The 24,583-nt window shown below is 37.5% G+C and overlaps 2 protein-coding genes across 2 annotated transcripts in view; one reads left to right on the forward strand and one right to left on the reverse strand.

The window, feature by feature from the left end:
• Nucleotides 1–929: 929 nt before the first annotated feature.
• Nucleotides 930–16,379, forward strand: Smp_040540 (putative atp-dependent transporter). Its single transcript, XM_018795100.1, has 12 exons — nt 930–1,247; nt 2,275–2,491; nt 3,945–4,162; nt 8,912–9,036; nt 9,133–9,378; nt 10,286–10,381; nt 10,534–10,743; nt 12,083–12,193; nt 12,331–12,393; nt 12,502–12,630; nt 13,716–13,919; nt 15,996–16,379. The coding sequence occupies exons 1-12, from the start codon at nt 1,043–1,045 to the stop codon at nt 16,104–16,106; spliced, it is 1,935 nt and encodes a 644-aa protein (XP_018649446.1). The 5' UTR covers nt 930–1,042; the 3' UTR covers nt 16,107–16,379.
• Nucleotides 16,380–23,656: 7,277 nt separating this feature from the next.
• Smp_144270 (hypothetical protein) overlaps nt 23,657–24,583 on the reverse strand; it is a gene marked incomplete at both ends in the record, with an annotated part of 23,975 nt that continues 23,048 nt past the window's right edge. The window contains 2 exons of the mRNA XM_018795101.1: nt 23,657–24,303; nt 24,418–24,583. The exon at nt 24,418–24,583 is cut by the window's right edge and continues 203 nt beyond it. Coding sequence (XP_018649447.1) covers nt 23,657–24,303; nt 24,418–24,583 — 813 coding nt within the window. The remainder of the gene's footprint in view (nt 24,304–24,417) is intronic.

Below are 24,583 nucleotides of genomic sequence, written 5' to 3' on the forward strand. Positions count from 1 at the left end.
TGAAGTCTCGGCGCAACGACCGAACACGTACGCTGTAGCGGCATTAAGAATCGTTACATGCGACGTTGCTAATGTTTGTTTTTCTTATTGCAGGACAGCAAACTAGAAAGAAACGAACAAGCCCTACGTAAACTGAACCTGCAGAACAATGAATAAAACTATCTTGTAATATGTTTCCCTTTTTTGTACTCGTACCACGTCTTTCAGTTTTTAAAAATATATGTTTTGCGAGTACGCCGCGTTCTTACTTCAGAGGCACCTACCGGTCCTGACTGTCGTGTTGTTGTTTCAGATTGCTCCTGCTTCCAAGTCAACGTTAATACAACGTGCTATAACGCTAGATCACCCACTTGTGACGGTAGCGTCGCTTTTGTTTCTCAGTTTGACTTTAAAGTATTGTACTAGGGAAAGCCATAATCTACTGCTTATAAGCTGGTTTATGTTGGTACTCTTGTTTGTGTAAAAAAATGGCGATACTTGATAAGTTGAACCTACCCAATCTTCCTATTTCAAGGGAGCCGCTACTGAAAATTTTGAGGAGTTGACACCCCCCCCCCTAAATGTCCTCAAACTTTTGGCGAAAACCCCGAAATCGGGTGATTAGTATTAGGACATGTATATATTTGTTATCCACATGGGGATTCACTCTAGCTTTTATAAATTGATCAGATCACCGCTATGTTTGCTACTTATTTATTTGTTATACTAGGTATTTATAGCATTGATGTAATCACTAGCGTTTTGCCTGTATCCCTCAAATAGTGATTTTCTTACCGGCCGTTGGCTGCATGAACGTTTTCATAACACAAATCCTGTTTTTCACTGATATAACCACTTGTGTTTTCCGTCGTAATCCGTAACTTAACAAGTTAAATTTATTCACCTAACTACATCACAAACCACTTTCTTATATTACTTTCTCATCATCAGGTATTCGCTCTTTTGGTGAGTTACCTTGTATCCAATATATATTCCCAATCGGCGTTCCTGTGAAGAGTCACTTGCCGTTACTTTTGGAACAAGTCGTTTGTAAAGAGAAAATATGCCATCCGAGGATAAAAAGAAAAAGGCTCAAGCAAAGAAAGACGCGGTCAAAAAGCGAAATCAAAAGCAAACGCGGTCAGTACCAACTGTTTTAGACAACGATAGTGATGTAAAGACTGATAAGAATACAAATCCTACCCCTCAAAATGGGTTCGTATCTCAATCTTCGAATCACGATCAGACACGTGATGATGACTTCGTGGGTAAGTTCGTTTAGTAGTGTTTGGGTCCTAGTATGTCGAGTCATTTCCCAAGACGATTATTTATGGTGCGGTAAACTAGGATCCATTTACTTTCGTTTCGTACTAGCATGATTGGACGTTAACTTCTATACTTTAATCGCTTGATGATCATTTTTGTGTTCAGTTACCTGTTCATTCATTTTGATGTGTCGAATTGACAGTCCCAGAAGATTAAAATCTAATGTTTTCAACCTCTGACTCAGTAAAGTAATTATTAACCTTTTTCTCATCAGGTCACTTTGCAGAATAATATGAAACATCGTATAGTGCAACGTTACGTAAAACATCAAAGACCAGCTTCTAGTGACTAGTTAACGTACTCATCAAATCGTTTCTTTATTTAACCAATATTCTTCAGTGTTTAGTCTCATTGTCACCACTATTACGGTTCCTTCAACTACTTCGTTATCTATCTTGCTGGCTTCATCGCACTGCGCGAATATAGTATGACTGTTATTAACTCACCATTGTGCCACACTATTTTACTTACGGTCGTTTCAGTTACTACATCTAACTTGACGGTTTGGAAGCCAGAAGACCTTTGGAAAAACTCATCTTTGATTTCACTTTAGCTTCAGCTGTTGGGATTGCAAATAAAGAAAGTTTTATTTGACCATAATTTGCCACGGAAACGACCTGGGAATTTCGTCATCGTATATTCCAAAAAATTAGACCACTGACAGACTGAATACACACTAAATGATTAATATATGCACCTATATTTTAGTTTAATTAATATGGGTTACTAAATTCAAAATCAAGGATAAAATCAAAATACACAAATTGACTAGTTGTCGGTCGCTGATGCACAGATGCATTCATTTATTTATAGATCTTGATTTTCCTAACTGTTTCCTACCTCTCCGTGAATTCATCCTCAGATCACTTGCTCTGTCGTATATTTTACTATCACTGATACCGCTACTACTGTTACTATTGACTAATGAGTCCTCGTGTATATGGATTTATTTTTGGAATTTTTATTTAGGTAGTGATGACGAAAATAAGGAAGTACACCAGTCGTTAGTTGAAACTTTGGAATGCTTGGATCTTGTTAGTGAACGTGTTGCCGCTTATCGGTCTGTTACTGGAGTCCTAGCCTCTCATCCTGAAGCTAGAGATGTGCAGTTTTCAAACTTAAGTATCACTTTTCATGGGAAAGCTTTATTAGCTGATACTCGTTTGGAATTAAACAATGGTCAAAGGTCTGTTATTTGGTTTACTATTGCCTTGTATTATGATTCATCTGCTTACATAATGTTTCCTAAATATGTTTGATTTTAAAGTTCTTTATGGACTTATTTGGTTTTATACAGTAACGGAGATACTATTGAATATTCCATCTAAATCTAACAAGCGGTTTCTGAGATTACCAAACCATGCATTTTGAGAATCCAAGTTCTGAGCCCATTCGATCTGGTCGTTTTGGTGGTATCTTAATGAAGTTGAAAAATCTGTGATTTTTTTCTCCACTCATAGTAGTAATCTTGTGCATATATTCGCTAGATTTTTATGTATGGTCAAATGAATAGTTTGAGATATGTCAGTTGATTAAAAATTTTTAGAAAGGCTGTCTCAACTAGCTTTTTTTGTACATATACTTTTTTTTCGGTTTATATCTCTAATAGATTAGTCAGGAAGATATGTATATGAATGCTAGCTTGATTTACCGTTGAAATAGGTGTCACATTACTAGGTTATATATCACCAGTCATTCAAGTAGGAGCTAGAATGAATATGTCACCCCGAGTTTTCATGTTTCATCAACAGGTAAAATGAACACGGATTGGAATTAATTTTGACTGTAATAGAAATCTAAAATTATAGTAAAAAAAACAAACAAATGAAATTGAATATTATTATACCCTTCCTTACCGATATTATTGGCTTTTGTGAGGTTTTAGTTTCACATGGCTCACCTCTCACTTGTTGCTACGCCATGTAAAATACAGTATATATGATGTTTACCGATTTAATGCTGTACTTCAAATATAAATACGAAGTCATTGCTCTCTTCTTACTTGGACGCGTCGCTGTCTACAATGATTCCAGTCTACATTCGGTCACGTCGATCCGTTCCCATATTGTCAGTATTTTCAGTATGTTTGGACCCAATCAAATCAAACACAAGTCAGGATGATACTAGATTTTTATGGGACGACAATGAATTCAACTACGTCGCTGCGACTAAATTTGCACCATGTCACGCACCATTTCCAACCATGGATTGCAGATAATATTGTATGAGAAAGAGACTTCAAAAATAAACTATTTCGACTCGTACATACACTTAACATATAATACAAATATGCTAATTGACGTTTTGCTAATTTTAAAAAACTAACAAAAGTAGCAGTTTTTCATCATTGAACGAAAATTGTATTGTAGATATTATCTGTAAAACAGATCCCACACGTATCTTACTAATTTCTGGTTTAGATGTACTGTACACTGATTCCTTCAAGTTACTGTCATATATTGTTAAAAACGGTTGTTATGTTTGGTCTTGGAGTCATTTTTCGGAACTCTATTTATTGAATTTATGAAAGCCAAATAAGCGATCTTTAAGTCGTATAAAACTCTGTAGTTGGGATCTATGAAACTAACAAATTGTTATTTACATGTATAAATGTAAATCCCGTACTTATTATATTTCAGATATGGATTGATTGGCCCAAATGGTTGTGGCAAATCTACTCTTCTCGCTGTAATAGCCAATGGAGAACTTCCTGTACCACCTCACGTTGATATTTTTCTGTTGCAACGTGAAATGACACCAACAAACAAAACTGCATTGGAGTGCGTAATGGAAGTTGACGAAGAACGTGTACGTTTAGAAAAAGAAGCTGCACAATTGGCATTAGATGATGATCCTGGTAAGACTAAAAGATCTTTGTTTAATTCATCTTAATTCAGTGCTTTTGTTTTTAAGGTATTCGTCTATTTCCGGTTTATTTTTTCTGTATATAGGCTTAGAGAGTATAGTAACGCCACAAAAATAAATAATACTTTTTGAGTAGATATTCATACGTCAGTCAATGAACATTAAGTAGGAAGTTCAAAGATTAACTGTTCATATTGCTGGATATTACCACAGTAATTGCACAAAAAACTAGTAAAACCGATAACATACCGACCGTAGCTACTGCCTTGACATGGTGATCGGGCTTGCCTATTGTGATGACCCAACCGAGCTATATTGGCTGGAACACATATTCCTATAGGTTCCACCATGCCAGGCAGGTCGATTGGGGAACGATAAGACTAAAAGCAGCAACTCAAGGTCTGAGGGCGAAGTCGTACTGCTGACTGCAGAAGGGTGTGATAGCAGTAAGGTGTTTCCCTCGGACAACCAGCATCTGCAACGATGCTGCCTTCTCACAAGGAAGGAAGGGGTTAAAAAAGGCCGACCCCAAAAATGCACACCTCGCCTTATCCCACGGATTTCCGTCTCCGGCGGTAAGGTCCTTTAAAGAACAGAGCTAACGCAAAAATCCCCCACAAAAAGGCCGTGCGTGACCGGCCTCAAGCAGTTATCCCTTGAACTCTGCGGTCACGCTCCCAGGTCGTTAAGACTAACACTAATCCAACTTCCTTTTCAGGTCCCTCAAGAATAACTCTTCCACGGTGTGGGCAGTCGGGAAGTGATATTAGCCCTCATACCAGTAACTACACTAGAGACCAAGTTGGTCACATTCAAATCCTCCCTACACCTGCTAATAACTCTCTTATCTCCACGACTAACTCTTCTCACGCTCTTTTATCACCTCTCACCGCTAGGGCAAACGATTCGAGTACACGGAACGTTATTCCTGGTTTCCTGAAACCACGCTCCAAACTACATATAGGAACTTTTAATGTCCGAACATTGTGCCAAATAGGACAACAGGCTTCCTTAGCTAGGACTCTAGAATTTTACACCATCGATGTGTGCTGCGTCTCCAAAACGCGCATACAAGATCCGAGTAGCGTCATTCATTTGACCTCACCTAATCAAAATAAAGAACAATCTCGATACACGCTTCGTGTATCTGGAAGCCCTGATGCTGCTTCCCGTGGCCTCGCTGGAGTAGGTACAGCATTAAGTCCTAGGGCAGAACTAGCTCTTTTAGACTGGATCCCAGTAGACAGTCGTCTATGCGCTGTCCGACTAAACGGATCAGTAAGGACTCGGAAAGATAGGGAAACCCGTCGTTGCCTCTTCGTTGTCTCTGCCTACTCTCCCACTGACTGCAGCTCAGACGATATAAAAGATGAGTTTTACAGGAAACTTTCTGACCTTCTCCGAAAAGCTAGGCGTTCTGATGTAGTAATAGTGGCTGGTGACTTTAATGCTCAAGTAGGTAAACTAAGTGAAAGGGAAAGACACCTGGGTGGATCTTATGGTGTCGTGGCTAAAAGAACAGATAATGGCGACCGTCTGTTGCAGCTGTGCTCAGATAACCGCCTGTTTCTTGCAATTACTAACTTTAAGCATAAGGAAAAACATCTTTTGACATGGCGACCCCCGAATTCGTCCCAACGTTGGACCCAATTAGATCACATCACTATCAGCCACCGATGGAGGGGCTCGATAGAAGACTGTCGATCATTCTGGGGCACATGTTTAGATTCAGATCATGCTCTAGTGCGAGCACGTATCTGTCTGCGTCTTACTGGACACAGGAAACACACTGCAGGGAAGCCTCTAAGGGTTCTACTTAATGATAAGCAAGCTAAGAATATATTTCAGGAACAACTGGAAAAACAGTTAGACAGACATGTAAGTTGTGCCCACCCCGAAGCAGCGTGGAATGACATCCGAAAAGCTGTGGGAACAGCAGTGATATCCGCTAGTAAGGTAAGCCATAAGGTCAGGGAGAAAAATGGGTCTCGGCAGCATCTACCGCACTGATAGACGCTCGAAAACTCATCCCACCTGGCTCTGAACATAACGAAGGGCGGAGTCAGCTAAATCACAGGCTAATAAGAAGCCTACGCAATGATCGTGAACAGTGGTGGGTAGCGAAAGCAAGAGAGATGGAAAAGGCAGCGGCAATAGGTAACAGCAGATAGCTATTCAGACTTATTAAAGAAACCGGCATTAGGAACCCAACTATTAGCAAAATTATCTCAGACAAAGATGGACATGTCATTCATTCTCAATCCAGGAGATTGGATCGATGGGCAGAACACTTTAGGGATCAGTTCAACTGGCCTTCAGCCACACTTCAATTACCCACGATCCCCAGTCGTCCTGAATGGCAAGTTGATGTAAGTCCGAGGGTGGGGAGATTCCTCTCTCCCTCGAAACGCTCTCACATGGCCACGCGTATATAGCCTCTGCCAGGGAAGTCCTACTCACTGCCTTCCCGTGGCGGGGTGTTTTTTATGAAATTGAGAGGACGAAAAACGAATGTCCGGCGCTTTAATAGGGTTGGTAGACACGGTGAGTCCACCTAGGGGAGTTGGAAAACCCCGATTCCAAACCAATGGTGCACATAAACTCCAGTATCCTGAGGAAACAAATGGCGTATGAATCAATCGTTGGTCACCGACTACCGTAGGACTGCATCTCCTCACGATGCTCCACTGCCTTATGGATCAGACCTTTAGGTCGAAGACTCCGGATGTGGCCCCCTGAGGAAACCACCTGCTTCAGTTCGGGCATCTGGTCAGTATCACAGCCCTCACACAAATCTCATTTGATTTGTGCGGCGCATATGTATCTGGTGCTTGCATGTATCAGACTAGAGAAAACCAGGCTGGTTTCCGACCTGGACGTGACTGCATAGACCAGATATTCACTCTACGTCAGGTCCTAGAACATAGACATACATTCAGACGTCCCACAATAGTAGTATTTCTTGACCTTAAGGCGGCATTTGACTCCGTTGATCGTGAGGTTCTATGGCAGTGTTTGTCAGTGAAACGAGTACCAAAGAAGTACATTAACCTCATAAAGGCTCTCTACTCGAACACAACTGGTCGAGTTAGAGCCTATGGCGAACTGTCATCAGAATTGGTTACCTCAAGTGGTGTTCGTCAGGGCTGTCCACTCTCCCCATTCTTGTTTAACTTTGTCGTTGACATGCTTTTAGAGATATCACTTTCATCATCTCAATCTCCTGGAGTTGAACTTTTACCGGGAGATTCACTTATTGACTTAGAATACGCTGACGACGTAGTTTTATTCGGTGAAGACGCTGACAAAATGCAGAGTCTTCTGACCACTATAAGCGACAATGCAGGCACGTTCGGGATGCGATTCTCTCCCTCGAAGTGCAAAATGTTACTTCAGGATTGGGTTGCATCGACACTTGAACTAATGATAGGGAGTGAAGTAGTTGAGCGTGTTGACCGCTTCACTTATCTTGGGAGTCTCATCAGCCCTTGTGGTCTGGTGTGTGACGAAATCTCAGCACGGATACAGAAGACTCGCCTAGCTTTCGCCAACTTGCACCATTTATGGCGTAGGCGAGATATCCGTCTAGCAACCAAAGTACGGGTTTACTATGCAGCAGTCCGTTCCGTCCTACTTTATGGCAGTGAAACATGGCCGATAAGAGTAGAGGATATTCGTAGGCTGCTAGTGTTCGATCATAGGTGTCTTCGACGCATTGCTCGTATATCCTGGGACCACCGGGTAAGTAATGCAGTTGTTAGGAAACGGGTACTAGGTAAGGATGGCAAATCGATCAATGAAGTAGTGAAACTTCATCAGTTGAGATGGCTGGGACATGTGTTACGTATGCCCAACCACCGACTGCCCCTACGTGCAATGCTTTATGGTGTAGGAGTAGGTCGGAAGAAAGCTAGGGTCGGCCAGACCAAAACGTGGCATAAATCCATGAAGTCGCTGACAAGTGGACTGAGCCATGTTGGTAGGTGTAGACTACCTGGTTGGGATTCGCAAGATGATAGCAACCGATGGTTAGAGACCTTGAATGACATGGCTTAAAATCGTTTGCAATGGCGAAGGTACATCCACTCTTTGTGTTCTGCCAAATTCTAATCTTCTGAATTCTTCATGTCCCTATCCTTTTTCTCTTTACAAATTTATCTCATTGGATTATACTCCTTGAATAACATCTTCAAACCCTAATCTTTCGGTTTACTGCTTATACTCTTACTACTTCTACCACTATGGGATTTGAATTGACAACTTCATCTCTGTGCTAATGTGGTATGGCAACTCGAACTGGTGTACGTACGTACGAAGTTCTACGTTGTAACTGACTGACTGACTGACTATGCGTTTAAATAAATAAATTTATTATACGAAATATCCATGCATTTCGTAATTCGCACTCAACTCTTGTCAAGCATTTCTTATCATAAACTAGTATAGTTCATATAATCTAAATGAGTAGTATCGACCTAATATGATTCAAAAGACCTACTATTCATGAGTAGTATGCAAATTCATTCTGGTATCGACTTTGCATAGCTTACATATCTATTGCTCAAACAATATATGGCATAATAAATCACATGTATTTTGTAAACGTGCCAAGGTAAATTTTTCTTTACGTAGTGTTTTTTTTGGTTTGTACAGTAATGACTATTTAAGGCTGGTAGTTGTTCTCGTTATATACGAAAATCAACGCTTGCTTACATTATTTTTTCAAATCTCACAATTTTAGAAACACATGAACGTTTACTAGAGGTTTATCAACGTTTAGACCATTTAGATGCGGACAAAGCTGAAGCAAAAGCAGCCGAACTTCTTCATGGTTTAGGATTTACCTCTGAAATGCAAAAGAAAGAAGTAAGACTTAAAGTGAATTGAATCGTTTGTGAATTCTGTAAAACCCAATTATTTTATAGTTCAAAAGTTGATCTTATACAAACATTTGTTCTATAGGTTCGTCATTTTAGTGGTGGTTGGCGGATGAGAATCGCTTTAGCTCGAGCTTTATTTGTTCGTCCCGCATTACTGCTACTGGATGAACCAACAAATCATCTGGATTTGAATGCTTGCGTTTGGTTAGAACGTCAGCTAGTCAATTATCCACGGTGTTTAGTTGTAATATCACATTCACAAGATTTTTTGAATGGTGTTTGTAACCACATTATTCTGATGAACAAGCAGAAATTGACCTATTTCGGTGTAAGTTCACTTTTTTCTCCAATTATATAGTATACCTATGGATTTGTTTGGACTTCCTTTTACTCATAGTATTTTAACTCCTTTATGTTCTTACATATATTCATTTATGGTAGTATCGATCACAAGTAGGAATATATATCACCGTTTTATCTAAACTAACACTCATATACTCTTATTTGGCATTTTATTTACACAATCTAAAATTCCATCTAGGTAGTTTTATTTTGGGTCCACGTATATATATTCCTGTGTTATGTGTATAAGTAGTCATTCATCGGGTTGCGAAGCGTTTCTAAACCGTTGGTCTGTACGCAAATCGGTCAAATGATTCTTTAAAATTTCTGACTTAATTTATAATTTACAATGTAACGTAAGCATAATTAATAAATTGTATTATTTATTTGAACACATGAACATTGGCACAATAAATTGCAAAATCGTACAATCGTTTACTGAAATTGTCCTACCTTTCCATGAATTTTGTCAAATAAAAAAGTGTTTCGCTTTTTCGTGTTGGTGATGTAGACAGTAGAGCAGTGTTTTCTCCGGAAGGGTTTATGTTAATTATAAGCCATAGCAATTGGCTTGGACAACCTGTACTAACTACGGCTGAAAGATTATGATATGGCTTTCATCGAACCGTATAATGTATCGAGAATTATATATATGTGAGGATATCCGATAGATATATCCTATAATTTAGCTTTTTTACTACTACTGATACTGTTGCGACGACAACTACCCTTAGATTTTCCCATGAATAATTTTGTCTCGTGCTAATGTAGTATAACAACCTGAAACGATCTACGTTGTTTATAACTGATTAGCACTTAATACCTACTACTTCAACGTATATAAGTAGCTAAAATATTTAATAAGTATTTTTGGTATTAAACTTTTTATTCAGGGTAACTACGATCAGTATGTGCGCACTAGGTCCGAGTTGGAGGAAAATCAAATGAAGCGGTTCAAGTGGGAACAAGATCAGATTGCTTCGATGAAGGTAGGTTAAAATATCAAGTCAAGAGTTTTCGAATTCATCCAAACTTTCATTGCTTTCTTTATTCGTCGATTAGGGACTTCAATTTTAGGTTTAGCGAACTGCATAGTTAAGAAGCCTAATAGTATTTTGCTCTAACCTCTTTTAATTTCTAGGACTACATAGCTAGGTTTGGACATGGAAACAAAAAAATGGCACGTCAGGCACAAAGCAAAGAGAAAGTTTTACAGAAAATGGTAGCTGGCGGTTTAGCTGAACGTGTTGAGGGAGATAAGACTCTAACATTCTACTTTCCTGACCCTGGGAAAATACCACCACCTGTTATTCAAGTTCACCAAGTTAGCTTTCGATATGGACCAGATAAGGTAAGACTAAATATTATTCTAACGACTTTTAGCTGATCTTAGCATTTCTTACATAATGCATTTTCTATTAAACGGTAACATTTAACTTATTCAACCATATGACTAATGATTATTGTTTAAAGTACCTTCATCATATATCCCTGGGTATTGTTTGTTTATAAGTCTTCATAACAAAAGTGAACTACCATTTATTCAATTTAGTCAAACCCCTTTTCAGCCTATCATACTAATTTACAATGAAAACATATCCACAAAATTATGAATGGGTGGGCAAAAATGCTATTACAATTTACACTGGAATATAGGAAAGTCCGGTTATTCAATAAATGATTCTTTGGGTCTGTTTTAATTATAACCATAGCGTATTTCTAGCATCTAGTGTAGTGGTACTCACTAATGGACATAAAAGATAAAATGAGACCTTAAGACTCTCGTATACAAGCGAAATTTAATTAGTGATGTGAACAACCTATCATATAAATATAATATTTGACCTTAAATAAAATGGTTTATAGTGCAACAAGTGCTTCTATTTTTGTAGGGATACGCGAGACTAATATACCTTTTTTAGTCAGTTAAGAAATAATGAACTTTTCACTTTTTAATACTTTCTTTCTCACATCCAATGTCATCGACAGATAATGTTTACTTCAACCTGTATTATATCCTTATGTGCAATCCTTCTTTTTATATATTGCTACCATTGAAGTAACTGCTTCTATGAATTTGGTGATCATCTTGTTGTGCTAACGACGTGTGGCAACTTGGACCGATGCATATATGTGCCTGGTCCTACGTTGTAGCTGACTGACTAACTTCAACCTGACAAGCAAATAATGAAAGCGTGAAATATTGATGGTTGTTTGTCACTTAATAAAAACACAGTGAGGACTGCAGGATTATTGTCTGGTCAGTCGAGGGACTCAATATCGTTTAGTTGGATATTTTAAAATAATTGAAAGAAAATTGTGGTTATATCAATCACTGTGTAAAGTGATTTATTTTCATTAATAATTTTCTCCAGTTTAAAAAATGTTTTTTTTTTCAATTACCACTAACGCTTCCGGTTGAAATAAAGTGGTTGTAGTCTAATTATTTTGACAGAAATGGAGTGTTTTGTAAGCATTTAGATTAATTCCAACAATATATTTATGTCTATTCATCTGTAACAGCTGGAAAAGGTGTAAGCGTTTATCATAATGTATACACATCCAAGTTAAATGGATGGATTAGATCAAATTAGTTTCTCAGCTATGTGTATCAAGTTGAATTTTCTATTATTTTTAAGCTTAGATCCGTTCTGTTTTTTACTCTCAACCTTAAAAATTGTGTTTTGTAGCCTTGGATTTATCGTAACATTGATTTGGCCATCGATTTAGATCGTCGCGTTGCTTTAGTCGGTCCGAACGGTGCAGGGAAATCAACTTTGTTAAAATTAGTCGCTGCTGAGGTAGGCATTATAGTTAATTTTTTAGATACTTATTTACATTATAAAGTTTTTTTTGAAATGTAGATAAATCACCATAGTGTTTTAACATATATTACATATTTCTTGAGTCAATTTATCTTGTGCTTAATTCATTACAGTTGGATCCGACTGATGGTCTTGTTCGTCGACATTCACATGTTCGTATGGGTCGTTATCATCAGGTGGGAGGCTATTCATTTTTATCTTATCTTTAGTTAAAAGTGAAAATATGCTTTAGAAAGCATAATTAGCATAGTTTAAAATTGTTAATATTTCATTTCTTTCCGTAGCATCTACATGAGATGTTGGATATTAATATGAGTCCAGTCGATTGGATGATGCAGTGTTATCCGGAAATTAAGGAACGTGATGATATGAGAAAATTACTTGGACGTTACGGTTTGTCAGGGCCTCAACAAGTTAGTTGTTTATTTGGACATATTAGATTTTCTTTAATGTTCCCACTCAGTAATTTATTTGGTTGGGTGGATTTATGCTTTCAAGTTGTAAACATCTTTTTAAAATGAATATATGAATTTGTTTCTTTCCAACGGAATAACTGTTGTCAAAATCATGATTATTATGCAAATAAATAACATCAAATTTTAAAAACTAGTAGTCTATTATTAGTTGGTTTGCCAACTTATCGAACTAATAGTTTAATGCTTATCTTATACTTTGGATTTATTTTTTATCTGATTTTAAAGCATAAAATCATATTTTACAGGTGTGACGTGTAGTGCATATTCACTGTTTCGGCATACTACTTTTGCCAGACTAATTAGGTAGCTTTATTTTTATATTGTATAAGGTTTCACAATAGAGGTCGAACTAGTGTTCCCTTCAGTTTAGAAATAGAGCAAATTCAAATAAACATACTTAGGTCGGTTATCTAGGTGTGAAAACAAATCAGTACTTTTTTAAGTTCCCATAACGTCAAACTAATAGTATTTAAGTATTATATTCTGGGTTTTAAACAGAATATTATCATCAAAACACATAAACATAGGTAAAGGAGGCACCAGACAGATATACGCGACACAAATCATTCCATTTTTATGAGGGCTGGGATACTTCCCGAGTGCCCAAACTGAAGCAGGGTTAAACAGAATAACTACCATACTATCATCATTTAGAGTTTTTGTTATTATAAGTGGACTCTACCAAAGACGAATGTTCTACTGTACGTATATGTACACACGCATACGCTGTTAAAAAATTTGTCTTAAAGAATTATTATAGCATTCTAAACATCAGTCTAACTTGAACAAGGTTAATGAAATGTAATTAGGTACAATAAATAAGGCTTATTTGCTCTTGATTCCTACGATTGTATGGTGAAACAACTATCGTATACAGGTTTATCAGTAATTTTATTTCTTATATGGCATGGCACTTTAGTGTAACATACATTTGTGCCACTATTTATATTGGTTTATAACATGAGTGACCAGTTGACTATTTTCTCTTGTAAGTAATTTATAAGACGTTTATATAATTTCAGGTATGCCCTATTCGTACATTATCTGATGGACAAAGATGTCGGATTATATTTGCATGGCTTGCTCAAAAAGCTCCTCATCTTTTGCTACTTGACGAGCCTACAAATCATTTAGATATTGAAACAATAGACTCACTAGCTGAAGCTATTGATAATTTCGAAGGTGGTCTACTACTTGTTAGCCATGACTTTAGGCTCATATCTCAGGTATGTCTTTGAGTTTTCTTTCCTTTTTGAAACTTGATGCTATCTTTGACTACAGTCAGTATATTAAATGTAGTAATATAGCTTATTTCCAAAGCGTACTTTTATATACTTGACTATGGGGTTGTTATATCTCATCCTATGTCAAGTCCACATGAAGTTGGTTCACTTGCCTTCTCCGCTTCGCTTCTCTCTCCCCCTCTTTGCTTTCTTCACTTCGTTTCCCTGATTTTCTGTCTTGATCAACGAGTGTACGAAATATACGTGTCCAAAATTCATTCTCATGTTTGACTTATTCCGTCATTTACTAACGCGAATTAAGTCGAAAATTATGTACAGGGTTATCCGGGTTGTATATTTCGATAATATCATCATACCACTACAATAGTGGGCATTCAGAATAAAATATAGAACAAGATACTACAAGGCAGCCGTCTATTTCTCCAAAAAAATGAAGTCTATGTAAAATTATTTAAACCATCCCACCTACTGATTAAAAATCGAGTAGTAAAACTATTTAGCCATCACTTATATTTTTACCATAAATATCATTCGGTGATCATGTTACTTATATCACAAGTTCTAACTCTGTTTACTGAGGAATAGACTTCATAAGGAACTGGATTATTACGGGTGATCTCATCGTACCAAATCATTATGGACAACTAATTAAAACTAATCAAAAAGTATTTTCAAGCGTTGTGTTATTCACTCTGTACTTTTTGAAATTTACCGTTCTCACCAGAAATCCTTCAGGTCAAAGAAATGTTCATTACTCTCCTGGATTGATTTTTCTAATGCCTGTATATAGAAAATAGCATTAATGAATATGAAATATCACTTCAATTCTGTACCTGAAATTTTCTACTTTCAGTCTTACTGCTCTTTTGTCGATCTGCTTCACTTGCTAGAACTACGTGAAACGAATGTTGAAAGCATTGTAACTTCGTGCAGTCTTTATTGTAATATGAAATCGATCACTGCAATAGAGTTAAAGTAACAGTTGTGACACATTGTTTTACAAAAAGACTACTGTGTTCTTGATTTTGTGGGATAAACAACCCTGCACTTTTGACTCACGTACATCACCTTTTCAATACCATGTCATTTTTGCAGTGTAATTTTACATACCTTCTATTCAAGTTACATCCACTTTTATGACTGTCAAATAATTACTTAAACGTTGATTTCCTTGCACATATACTTGAAATCGAATTGTCGAAACTGTGATTAACGATTTCAGTGAAATGTATTGAGAAATTGTTAAAGCATAATGAATAATTTCAGTTCTCTTTACATATTAATTTGACTTTAGACCACCCATATTGATAAAAGAGTATCAGACTGTTGTAAGCGAACCATCTAAAATATTTTTAGAACTAATTACTTTGTGATTACAAATAGATTATTCAATCTTTAAACTAAAATCCCAATTTTGAGTTTGTTATCTTTATAATTTTACACAGTTTACATGGAAATCTATTCAACAAATTCTTGTATCAATCATCATTCGTTTTCATATATATTATTAGTTTTATTTATTTGAACACATAAATAGTGGTACGAAGGGACACCAGATACATATGCGCCGCACAAATCTCATATGATTTGTGAGCGTTGTGATACTGACCAGGTGTCCAAACTGAAGCAGGTGGTTTTCTTAGGGGTCCACACCCGGAGCCTTCGACTTAAAAGTCTGATCCATAAGGCAGTGGAGCATCGTGAGGAGGTGCAGTCCCATGGTAGCCGGTGACCAACGATTGATTCATACGCCATTTGTTCCCTCAGGATACTGGAGCCCATGTGAACCATTGGTTTTGAATCAGGGTTTTTCAACTCCCCTAGGTGGACTTTCCGTGTCCATCAACCCGGTTAAAGGGCCGGACATTCGTTTTTCGTCCTCTCGATTTCGTAAACAACACTAATGCCACGAGAAGGCAGTGAGTAGGATAAATATAATACGATATATTTTGTGTTGAGGATATTGAAAATGTTTAATGTTTTTTTTGGGGCGGGGGTCAAATAAGTTTTATTTGAAAAAAATTTCGATGTTTACTGTTTTTTTTTCATTTTTTTTAGGTTGCAAAAGAAATCTGGGTATGTGAGAATGGTACTATAACTCCTTGGGAAGGTGATATTTTCTCTTATAAAAAACATTTGATGCGAAGCGTTCTAAATGAGTCTAAATAGTTTATAAATATTCTTTGAGCAAGATTTACCATTAAAATATATATATATATATATATATATATATATATATATATATATAGGTATATTATATGTACAGCATTATGAATACTCTCTGTGTCTTAATCCTATCACAGATTTCTCATTTCGTTTCTTTCCTGGATGAAAATAGTAACTTTCGAGATTCAGTTGATCTAAACTACATTTTGACTCATAATTTCTTATGTAACATTGTTATATTGTGTTTATTGTTTAGAAATATAAAGTATAGTATGGAAAGTGTCAACTTTCCTGACCTTTTTTATTCATAATTCTATTGGTTTTTACGATATTTTGTGTGGATCAGAGACAGTTATAATTAGTGGCAGTTGGTAGTATATTTTAACGGTAAATTCCATTGTTAGTTAATAGAAATTAACTAGCAGTGATGGAATAAACGGAAGCCGACTTGTTTCGGGAATTCGTTTTCAGTGTCTGCGCGTTTTTTTAGTCGTGATACAATTCAGGTGACCTGACAGATTGATACGATGGATGAGGTCTTAATCCAGTGGGGTGTGAATACCCTACAAAATCGATTCTCACGAATTAGCTATGACATTCAATCATACTCCTCTTGGTACTTTATGCACAAGCATGGTATTGTAGTAGAAAAAATCCGGTTCTACGGCTTATCTGTCTTCTGATATCAATTCAACTTGGGAACTTACTCCAATATCTTATGAGGAGCCATCATTTGGTAACTTCATATCATCTGTCGACAGACATTATTTTCTTTGTTTCTAACTAGTGTTAATTCATTTATAAAATTCTATTTCATAAATAGACACTAGGTTTTTTCTGAACTTGATATCTTATACAATCATATCACTGTTCATAATTGTAATCCGTTGAGTAGTTGATAAGAAACTTGAAACAGATTAACTCAATCAATTAAAAAATTGGCTCACAATATTGATATCCAAATTCCAATTGAATAGATTACATAAGAAAACCGTTGATCGATTTCGTGACTTTAGAAATATTTTGAAATTTAAATGATTTTGTTTTAACAAAATATCCAACCTCAAAATAGTATAGCTGAAAATTAAGAATGAATTCAAAGGTCACGAAACAACTAATAATTATTCATTTCTCCCTATAGAATTAGTTATTATTAAGAATTGTATAGAAATTCTGAATAGAATTTCCTTTATCTACTATCACTGTTGAACCAGATAATCATAGTCTTAGTATATTTACGAACTTTTGTTAACCGATTTTCAATCATTGTTATATGCGATTAATTCTCAAAAGGGTGGATGAACATGTGACATAGATCTGTTATCAGATAGTAAACATAACGGAAATGTAAAAGCTATGATTGTGGTACATACTACTTATGTTGACAGAGAAAAGTAGTATGTAGCTACAATGAAAACGGGAATTCCTGGCAATAGAAGGTTGAGAAGATATCATGTTTGCATTTCTACTCAGCTTATATAAAGTCGTCAAACTTTGTCTACCAACCATTTGCGTTAATCATATTCGGCCAAATAGAATCTGTTTGTTTGCATATGATGAGTTCGCTTATAGAAGTCTCATTGGGTCTGATGAGTTAGTGCCTGACAAAATTTCCGTCATCGATCCAAAAGCTCTCTTGGATTTCGCCAACTTCAGCCATGTTTAGCATTGATTAACTGAGCAAGAATCAGACTCTACATTTAAGTCTTAGCAGTTTAAAGATCCCCATATAATATTCAAAAATGAACAATATTTGAGCGAACAATTGTTTTCAATAACTTCATCATCAGGCTCTACAGTTATAAGTCCATAATTATGATATTTTATAAAGGCCAAAATGAGGCATGTACGTGATAGTAATAATATTAATACAAAGTTATAGACAAGTTGTTATTGTCCAAATAACACTGTTAAATAAGTTAATTAAAGTACGTGACAAATTTAATTGTAGGATATGTGCTATGTACTTACACCACCAAATAAGTCATTCACTCAAAAGGAAAGTACACCCCCGCAAATAAATCGGTTAACCTCACCACACTATATCAAGAGAAATACCGGAGTGGTAGAAGCAGTAACAATTTCATTGGCAACAGAAAAGATTAGGCATAGACAAGATGATTAGAGAATAAAGAGGAAATTTGTTCGTCAACTGGTATATGGATATCAAGATAGGGTGAACACATCTGTTCCGCAGCCATCAATTCTAAGCGACGTCTCCGATCACTGGTTATGCTTGTCATGTGGACCTTAACCAGGTGGTCTGGATCTACCTTCACAGCTAGGTTCAACATTCATGGATTGATCCCATGTTTGGTTTGGGCTGATCAAACCAGTAATGAAGTGTTATACCTAAGGTACACTTGTAACATTAATTTTGAATTTAAACTTTTCATTGGTTTCCCCATAAAAGAGCTTTAATCAAGATTTCGTCGTGTTTTGTTGCAGTAAAGTAACTTTATCTTCTCTCAAATAACTTTACGTCAATGAAGTATTTTTTGAATCTTCAAACATGCATTAAATCGGAATTTCACCCACAATTCAATTGCTTCTAAATAATAATGTGGGTAATTTGTTAGAAATGTATCATTGACTGATTTCCTAACGAAATCTCTGAAGTTAGACTTTGAAATTGAGGCATTATTTTATAGGAAGCTGTATGTAGCAAAAACTCCGCCTGTATCTCTTCTAGAGTTACTGCCGTTACCAAGCCCGGATAAAGGAGGAGGGTCAGGCATGAGGTTAGTGACCCCATCCCGTAGAAAACTAACTCGCTAAAAAACGTTAACTAGAAAAAATAATTCAAACCATTAAAACTCTGCCCTGGGAGTTGAAGGAACAATTATGACGCCTCAGGATGAAAGTCAAGATCCTTCGGAATTCACGAGGCCGATGCCCCTTCTAACAGCCAGAGCAACAATCTTTATAGGTACATGAAACGTCCATACAATGTGGGAGACCGGGAAGATCAGTCAGATATCAATGGAAATCAGGAGATACAAATTGGCAGTACTTGGAATCAGCGAAACCCATTGATCAAAAGCTGGACAACAAAGGCTAGATACGGGTAGAAATGCTGCTGTACTCTGGTCACGAAGAGGAGAATGCTCCACACACTCAAAAGTTGCTCTAACGCTGTCCAGCCTTCTGTGGCAGAGAACAAACCAGATTCCAGTTGCAGATGAAATTAGGAAAAGACGTTGGAAGTGGATCGGACATACATTAAGGAAATCACCAATCTACATCACGAGGCAAGCCCTAACTTGGAATCCGGAAGGGAAGCAGAAAAGAGGAAGGACGAACAACACACTACCTCGGGGAATAGAAACAGATATGAAAAGGATGAATAACAACTGGAAAGAATCGGAAAGGATTGCTCAGGACTGGTTTGGATGGGCAATGCTGGTGGGCTGCCTATGCTCCTTGACGTGGGGTAATAGGCGTAAGTATGTAGCAAAATATCTAGTGAATTTACAAGACGTATTTCACTATGATGTTTCTTTGAAAATCAGCGAACTGAGAAATCATAAAGCTTTCGACTTCTTAGGGTAGAGTTCACATATTCAACCACCTAATAAAATTAGATCTGACTTATAATCAGATGCGTTTCTAATTAACTTACTTACTTACTTACGCCTGTTACTCCCAATGGAGCATAGGCCGCCGACCAGCTTTCTCCAACCCACTCTGTCCTGGGCCTTCTTTTCTAGTTCTTTCCAGTTCTTGTTCATTCTTCTCATGTCTGTCTCTATTTCTCGGCGTAATGTGTTCTTTGGTCTTCCTCTTCTCCTTCGACCTTCAGGATTCTATGTGAGGGCTTGTCTTGTGACACAATTGGGTGATTTCCTCAAAGTGTGCCCAATCCACTTCCAGCGCTTCTTCCTCCGCTGGAATCTGGTTTGTTACCTCCCACAGTAACTTGTTGCTGATAGTGTCTGGCCATCGGATCCGAAGTATCTTGCGTAGACAGCTGTTAATAAACACTTGTATCTTCTGGATAATGGCTTTCGTAGTTCTCCACGTCTCTGCCCCATACAGAAGAACTGTCTTGACATTTGTATTGAAAATTCTAACCTTGGTGTTGGTTGACAATTGTTTTGAGCTCCAGATGTTTTTCAGCTGTAGGTATGCTGCTCTTGCTTTGCCGATCCGCGCCCTCACATCTGCATCTGATCCACCGTGTTCATCAATGATGCTCCCCAGATATGTAAAGATTTCCACATCCTCCAAAGCTTCTCCGTCAAGTGTAATTGGATTGGTGCATATTGTATTGTATCGGAGAGTCTTGCTTTTCCCTTTGTTTATATTGAGACCTACTGCTGCTGAGGCTGCTGCTACACTGGTCGTTTTCTCCTGCATTTGTTGTTGCGTTTGTGATAGAAGAGCCAGATCATCCGCGAAGTCTAAATCTTCCAGCTGCATCCTGCCTGTCCACTGTATCCCGTGCATTCCTCCAGATGTTGACGTCTTCATAATCCAGTCGATCACCAGGAGAAAGAGAAAGGGTGAGAGTAGGCAACCTTGCCTAACACCGGTCTTTACCTCGAACGAGTCGGTGAGTTGTCCTCCGTGGACGATTTGGCAGTTTAGTCCATCATAGGAGTTCCGTATGATGTTGACTATCTTCTCAGGCACGCCGTAGTGTCGAAGAAGCTTCCATAGTGTCGTCCTGTCCACGCTATCAAATGCCTTCTCGTAGTCGATGAAGTTGATGTAGAGTGATGAATTCCATTCGATTGATTGTTCCACAGTGATACGTAGAGTTGCGATTTGATCTGTGCACGATCTATCCTTACGAAATCCAGCTTGTTGATCTCGAAGTTGAGCGTCCACGGAATCCTTCATCCTGTTTAACAATACTCTGTTGAAGACTTTTCCTGGTATTGAGAGGAGAGTGATGCCCCTGTAGTTGTCGCACTTGCTCAGATCGCCTTTCTTTGGTATCTTGATGAGAAGTCCTTCTTTCCAGTCTGTTGGTACATGTTCTTCGTCCCAAATCTTACTGAAGAGGATGTGGAGTATCTTTGCAGTTGCTGTTACATTTGCTTTCAGTGCCTCTGCCAGGATGTTGTCTGGTCCCGCTGCTTTGCCGATCTTGATTTGTCTAATGGCCATGCTGATCTCTTCAATTGTTGGTGGGCCAATATCGATTGGGAGGTCTGTGGGTGCTGCTTCGATGTTGGGTGGGTTCAGTGGAGCTGGTCGATTCAAGAGTTCTTTGAAGTGTTCTACCCACCTGTTTCGTTGTTCTTCAATGTCGTTGATTACTTTGCCTTCCTTGTTTTTCACTGGTCTTTCTGGTTGACGGTAATTTCCAGCAAGTTTCTTTGTTGTATCATACAGTTGTCTCATGTTTCCCTCTCTTGCAGCCTTTTCTGCTGTCATCGCTAAATCTTCCACATATTTACGTTTGTCGGTCCTGATGCTCCTCTTCACTTGCTTGTTTGCCTCTGTGTATTCGGCTTGTGCCTTGGCTTTTTCTGCTCTTGTTCGGCTGATATTGATTGCTACCTTCTTGTTCCTCCTTGCTTCAATTTTATCCAGTGTACCAACAGTGATCCATTCCTTGTGATGGTGCTTCTTTTGGCCCAGAACCTCCTGACATGTTGAAACGATTGCCTTCTTGATACCTTTCCAGCTGCTCTCTATGGTGGTTCCCTCTCCATTGAGTAGGTCATGAAAGGCCTCGAACCTGTTGCTGAGGGCTATGTTAAATTCGTTGAGTTTGTCAGCATCTCGAAGAAAGGCCGTGTTAAACTTTTGTGATGTTGTCCGCTTCGTTGTCCAGTGCTTCTTGAGTTTTAGTTTCATCTTGGCGACCAGCAAATGGTGATCGGATGCTATATCAGCTCCTCTTCTGGTTCTCACATCCTCCATCGTCCTCCTGAACTTTTTGTTGATGCAGACATGGTCGATTTGATTTTGTGTAGTGTGATCCGGTGAAATCCAAGTGGCTTTGTGTATGTTTTTGTGTGGGAATATGGTGCCACCTATGACCAGTTTATTGAAGGCACATAGGTTTGCAAATCTCTCACCGTTTTCGTTCCTTCCTCCCAGTCCATGTTGTCCCATGATGTCTTCGTATCCAGTGTTGTCCTTTCCAACCTTGGCATTGAAATCTCCCATTAGAATGGTCAGGTCCTTGGTTGGGCACTTCTCGAAGATTGACTGCATCCTATCGTAGAATTGGTTTTTAGCGTCTTCATCGTAGTCGTTGGTCGGCGCATAGCATTGGATAATGTTCATTGTAATGCCCTCTCTCTTTGTTTTGAAGGAGGCTTTGATGATCCTCGGTCCATGAGATTCCCATCCTATAAGTGCATTTTGTGCTTTTCTAGACAGCATCAGTGCCACTCCTTGTGTATGTGGGGCATTTTCTTCTTCATGACCGGAGTATAACAGAAGTTCCCCTGAAGACAGTCGTTGTTGTCCAACCTGCGTCCAATGTGTTTCACTGATTCCAAGCACTTCCAGGTTGTATTTCCTCATTTCCGCAGAAATTTGGAAGACTCTGCTGGTCTCCCACATTGTCCGGACATTCCATGTACCTATAAAAATTGTCGCTCTGGTTGTAAGAAGGTGCATCGGCCTCATGACTTCCGAAGGAACTCGGCTTTCATCATGAGACGTCATTTTTCCTTCTACTCCCAGGGCAGAGTTTAAATGGTTTGAATGATTTTTTCTGGTTAGCGTTTTTTTAGCGAGTTGATTTTCTACGGGATGGGGTCGCTAACCCCATGCCCAACCCTCCTCCTTTACCCGGTCTTGGGACCGGCAGTAGCCCCTGGAGGAGCTACAGGCGGAGTTGTTTCTAATTAAGCACATCATTTAAAAAAAAAATAAAAAACGGTCATTTTACAAATGACGTAATCTTTAGAAGTTATTCTAAGCAGCTGGTAAACTGAGATTCCGATTTAAAAACTGTAAAAGTAAATCTTGTAAACAATAGAAGACTGGTTAAATCTTTCTGATGTAAAAGTTTCGCAGTATAAATGTAACGTCACTTCCGTGAAAATTATCACATCGTTTTTTCTTCAAATAATTGTACAAATATGCACAGTAAACAAGGTGATCTTGAGTGCTGCTAAGGGTGTAGGGGGTTGTCTGCATCGGAAACTATATTTGTTCTTGAAAAATCTGAAAGGAAACTGGATTAATAGTAGTTGTTCTTAGTTTTACCGTACCCCGACAAACGTGGCGCTGTTGGACTAATAGGAGTAAATGTTCCAAACAATTTAGCTCGGTTAGGTTATCATAATGGGCTAAGGTAAAAACTATCAAGAGAGAAGTGTACTGAATTTTGTTGATAAATTTTCCAATCACGGACTCTTTTACAACTTTTATCTGTACTGCACTTAGTCCTTAGTAGTACAAAGCATAATTATTTATTTTATTGGACATTGATTTGCAGTAAATCGCCTAGCACCACAGTAGCCATTAAATATATTTTACTAAAGATAAAGAAACACATACATTCATATACACACAATCATGTATAAAAAAATAACTGAGGATATTAAAACATTTCACCATCATCATTATTGGTTCTTAACCTATTCACAGATTTCAAACGTGTTATTATTATTGTGCTGAATAGCTGTTCCAGATGATTTCATTGTTACATAAGTGTAATAATATTGATCAGAATTATTATTATTATTTGTAGCTAAATAATTATTAGGACTTTTAAATCCGATGGATGATTGAAATTGTTGTTGAAATAATCTAGATGATTGTATTGGTGTACAACAAGAGACTGAAGTGAATTGAGTAGTAGTTGTTGTAGAAGCAAACATATTCATTGTTACTGCTATTGGTGTTGTTTTAGTAGTAGTCGATGTTTGTAATGATGACAGACATGTTGTTGATGCTAATGATGAGATTATAGTTGAATTAGGTATAAATCTGTTATTATGTGGCAAATTTTCACTGATCACATTAACTGCAATTAATGGATTTACTTTTATGTGCCTAGATTTTATACAATTATCAATGCTATTTATATGTTGATCAGTAGTATAATATAAATGTATATTATTTGTAGTTCTTGTTGATGATTGTTGATTTGGTGTTAGACTGTATTCATTCGATATAATTTCATTTGATGTTTCGTTTGGTTGATCATCATTATAATAATGATGATAAAAGCAGCCATGCATTGTTGTGTTAGGTTTTTCTAATGAATTTCGCAGAAACTTTACTGTCTCATTATTATTATTATTATTATTAGCAGTAGTATTCATATTATTACAATGGTACTGTGAATTCATTAAATCCCCTTTATTATTTTTACCATAAGTACATTCGTTCTTACCATTTATAGATTTTTGAGAACGTTTCTGACTACATTGACAATAATTCTGATGATAGTGATGTATATTACAGTTGGAATGAAACATTTCAAGTTGATCATTAGACAGATCAATGTAAGGATTATATCGATTATGAAAAGTAAACAAAGAGAATGAGGAAGCTGAAGA

The sequence above is a fragment of the Schistosoma mansoni genome, chromosome 1, assembly GCF_000237925.1.
Source record: "Schistosoma mansoni strain Puerto Rico chromosome 1, complete genome".
NCBI lineage: Eukaryota > Metazoa > Platyhelminthes > Trematoda > Strigeidida > Schistosomatidae > Schistosoma > Schistosoma mansoni.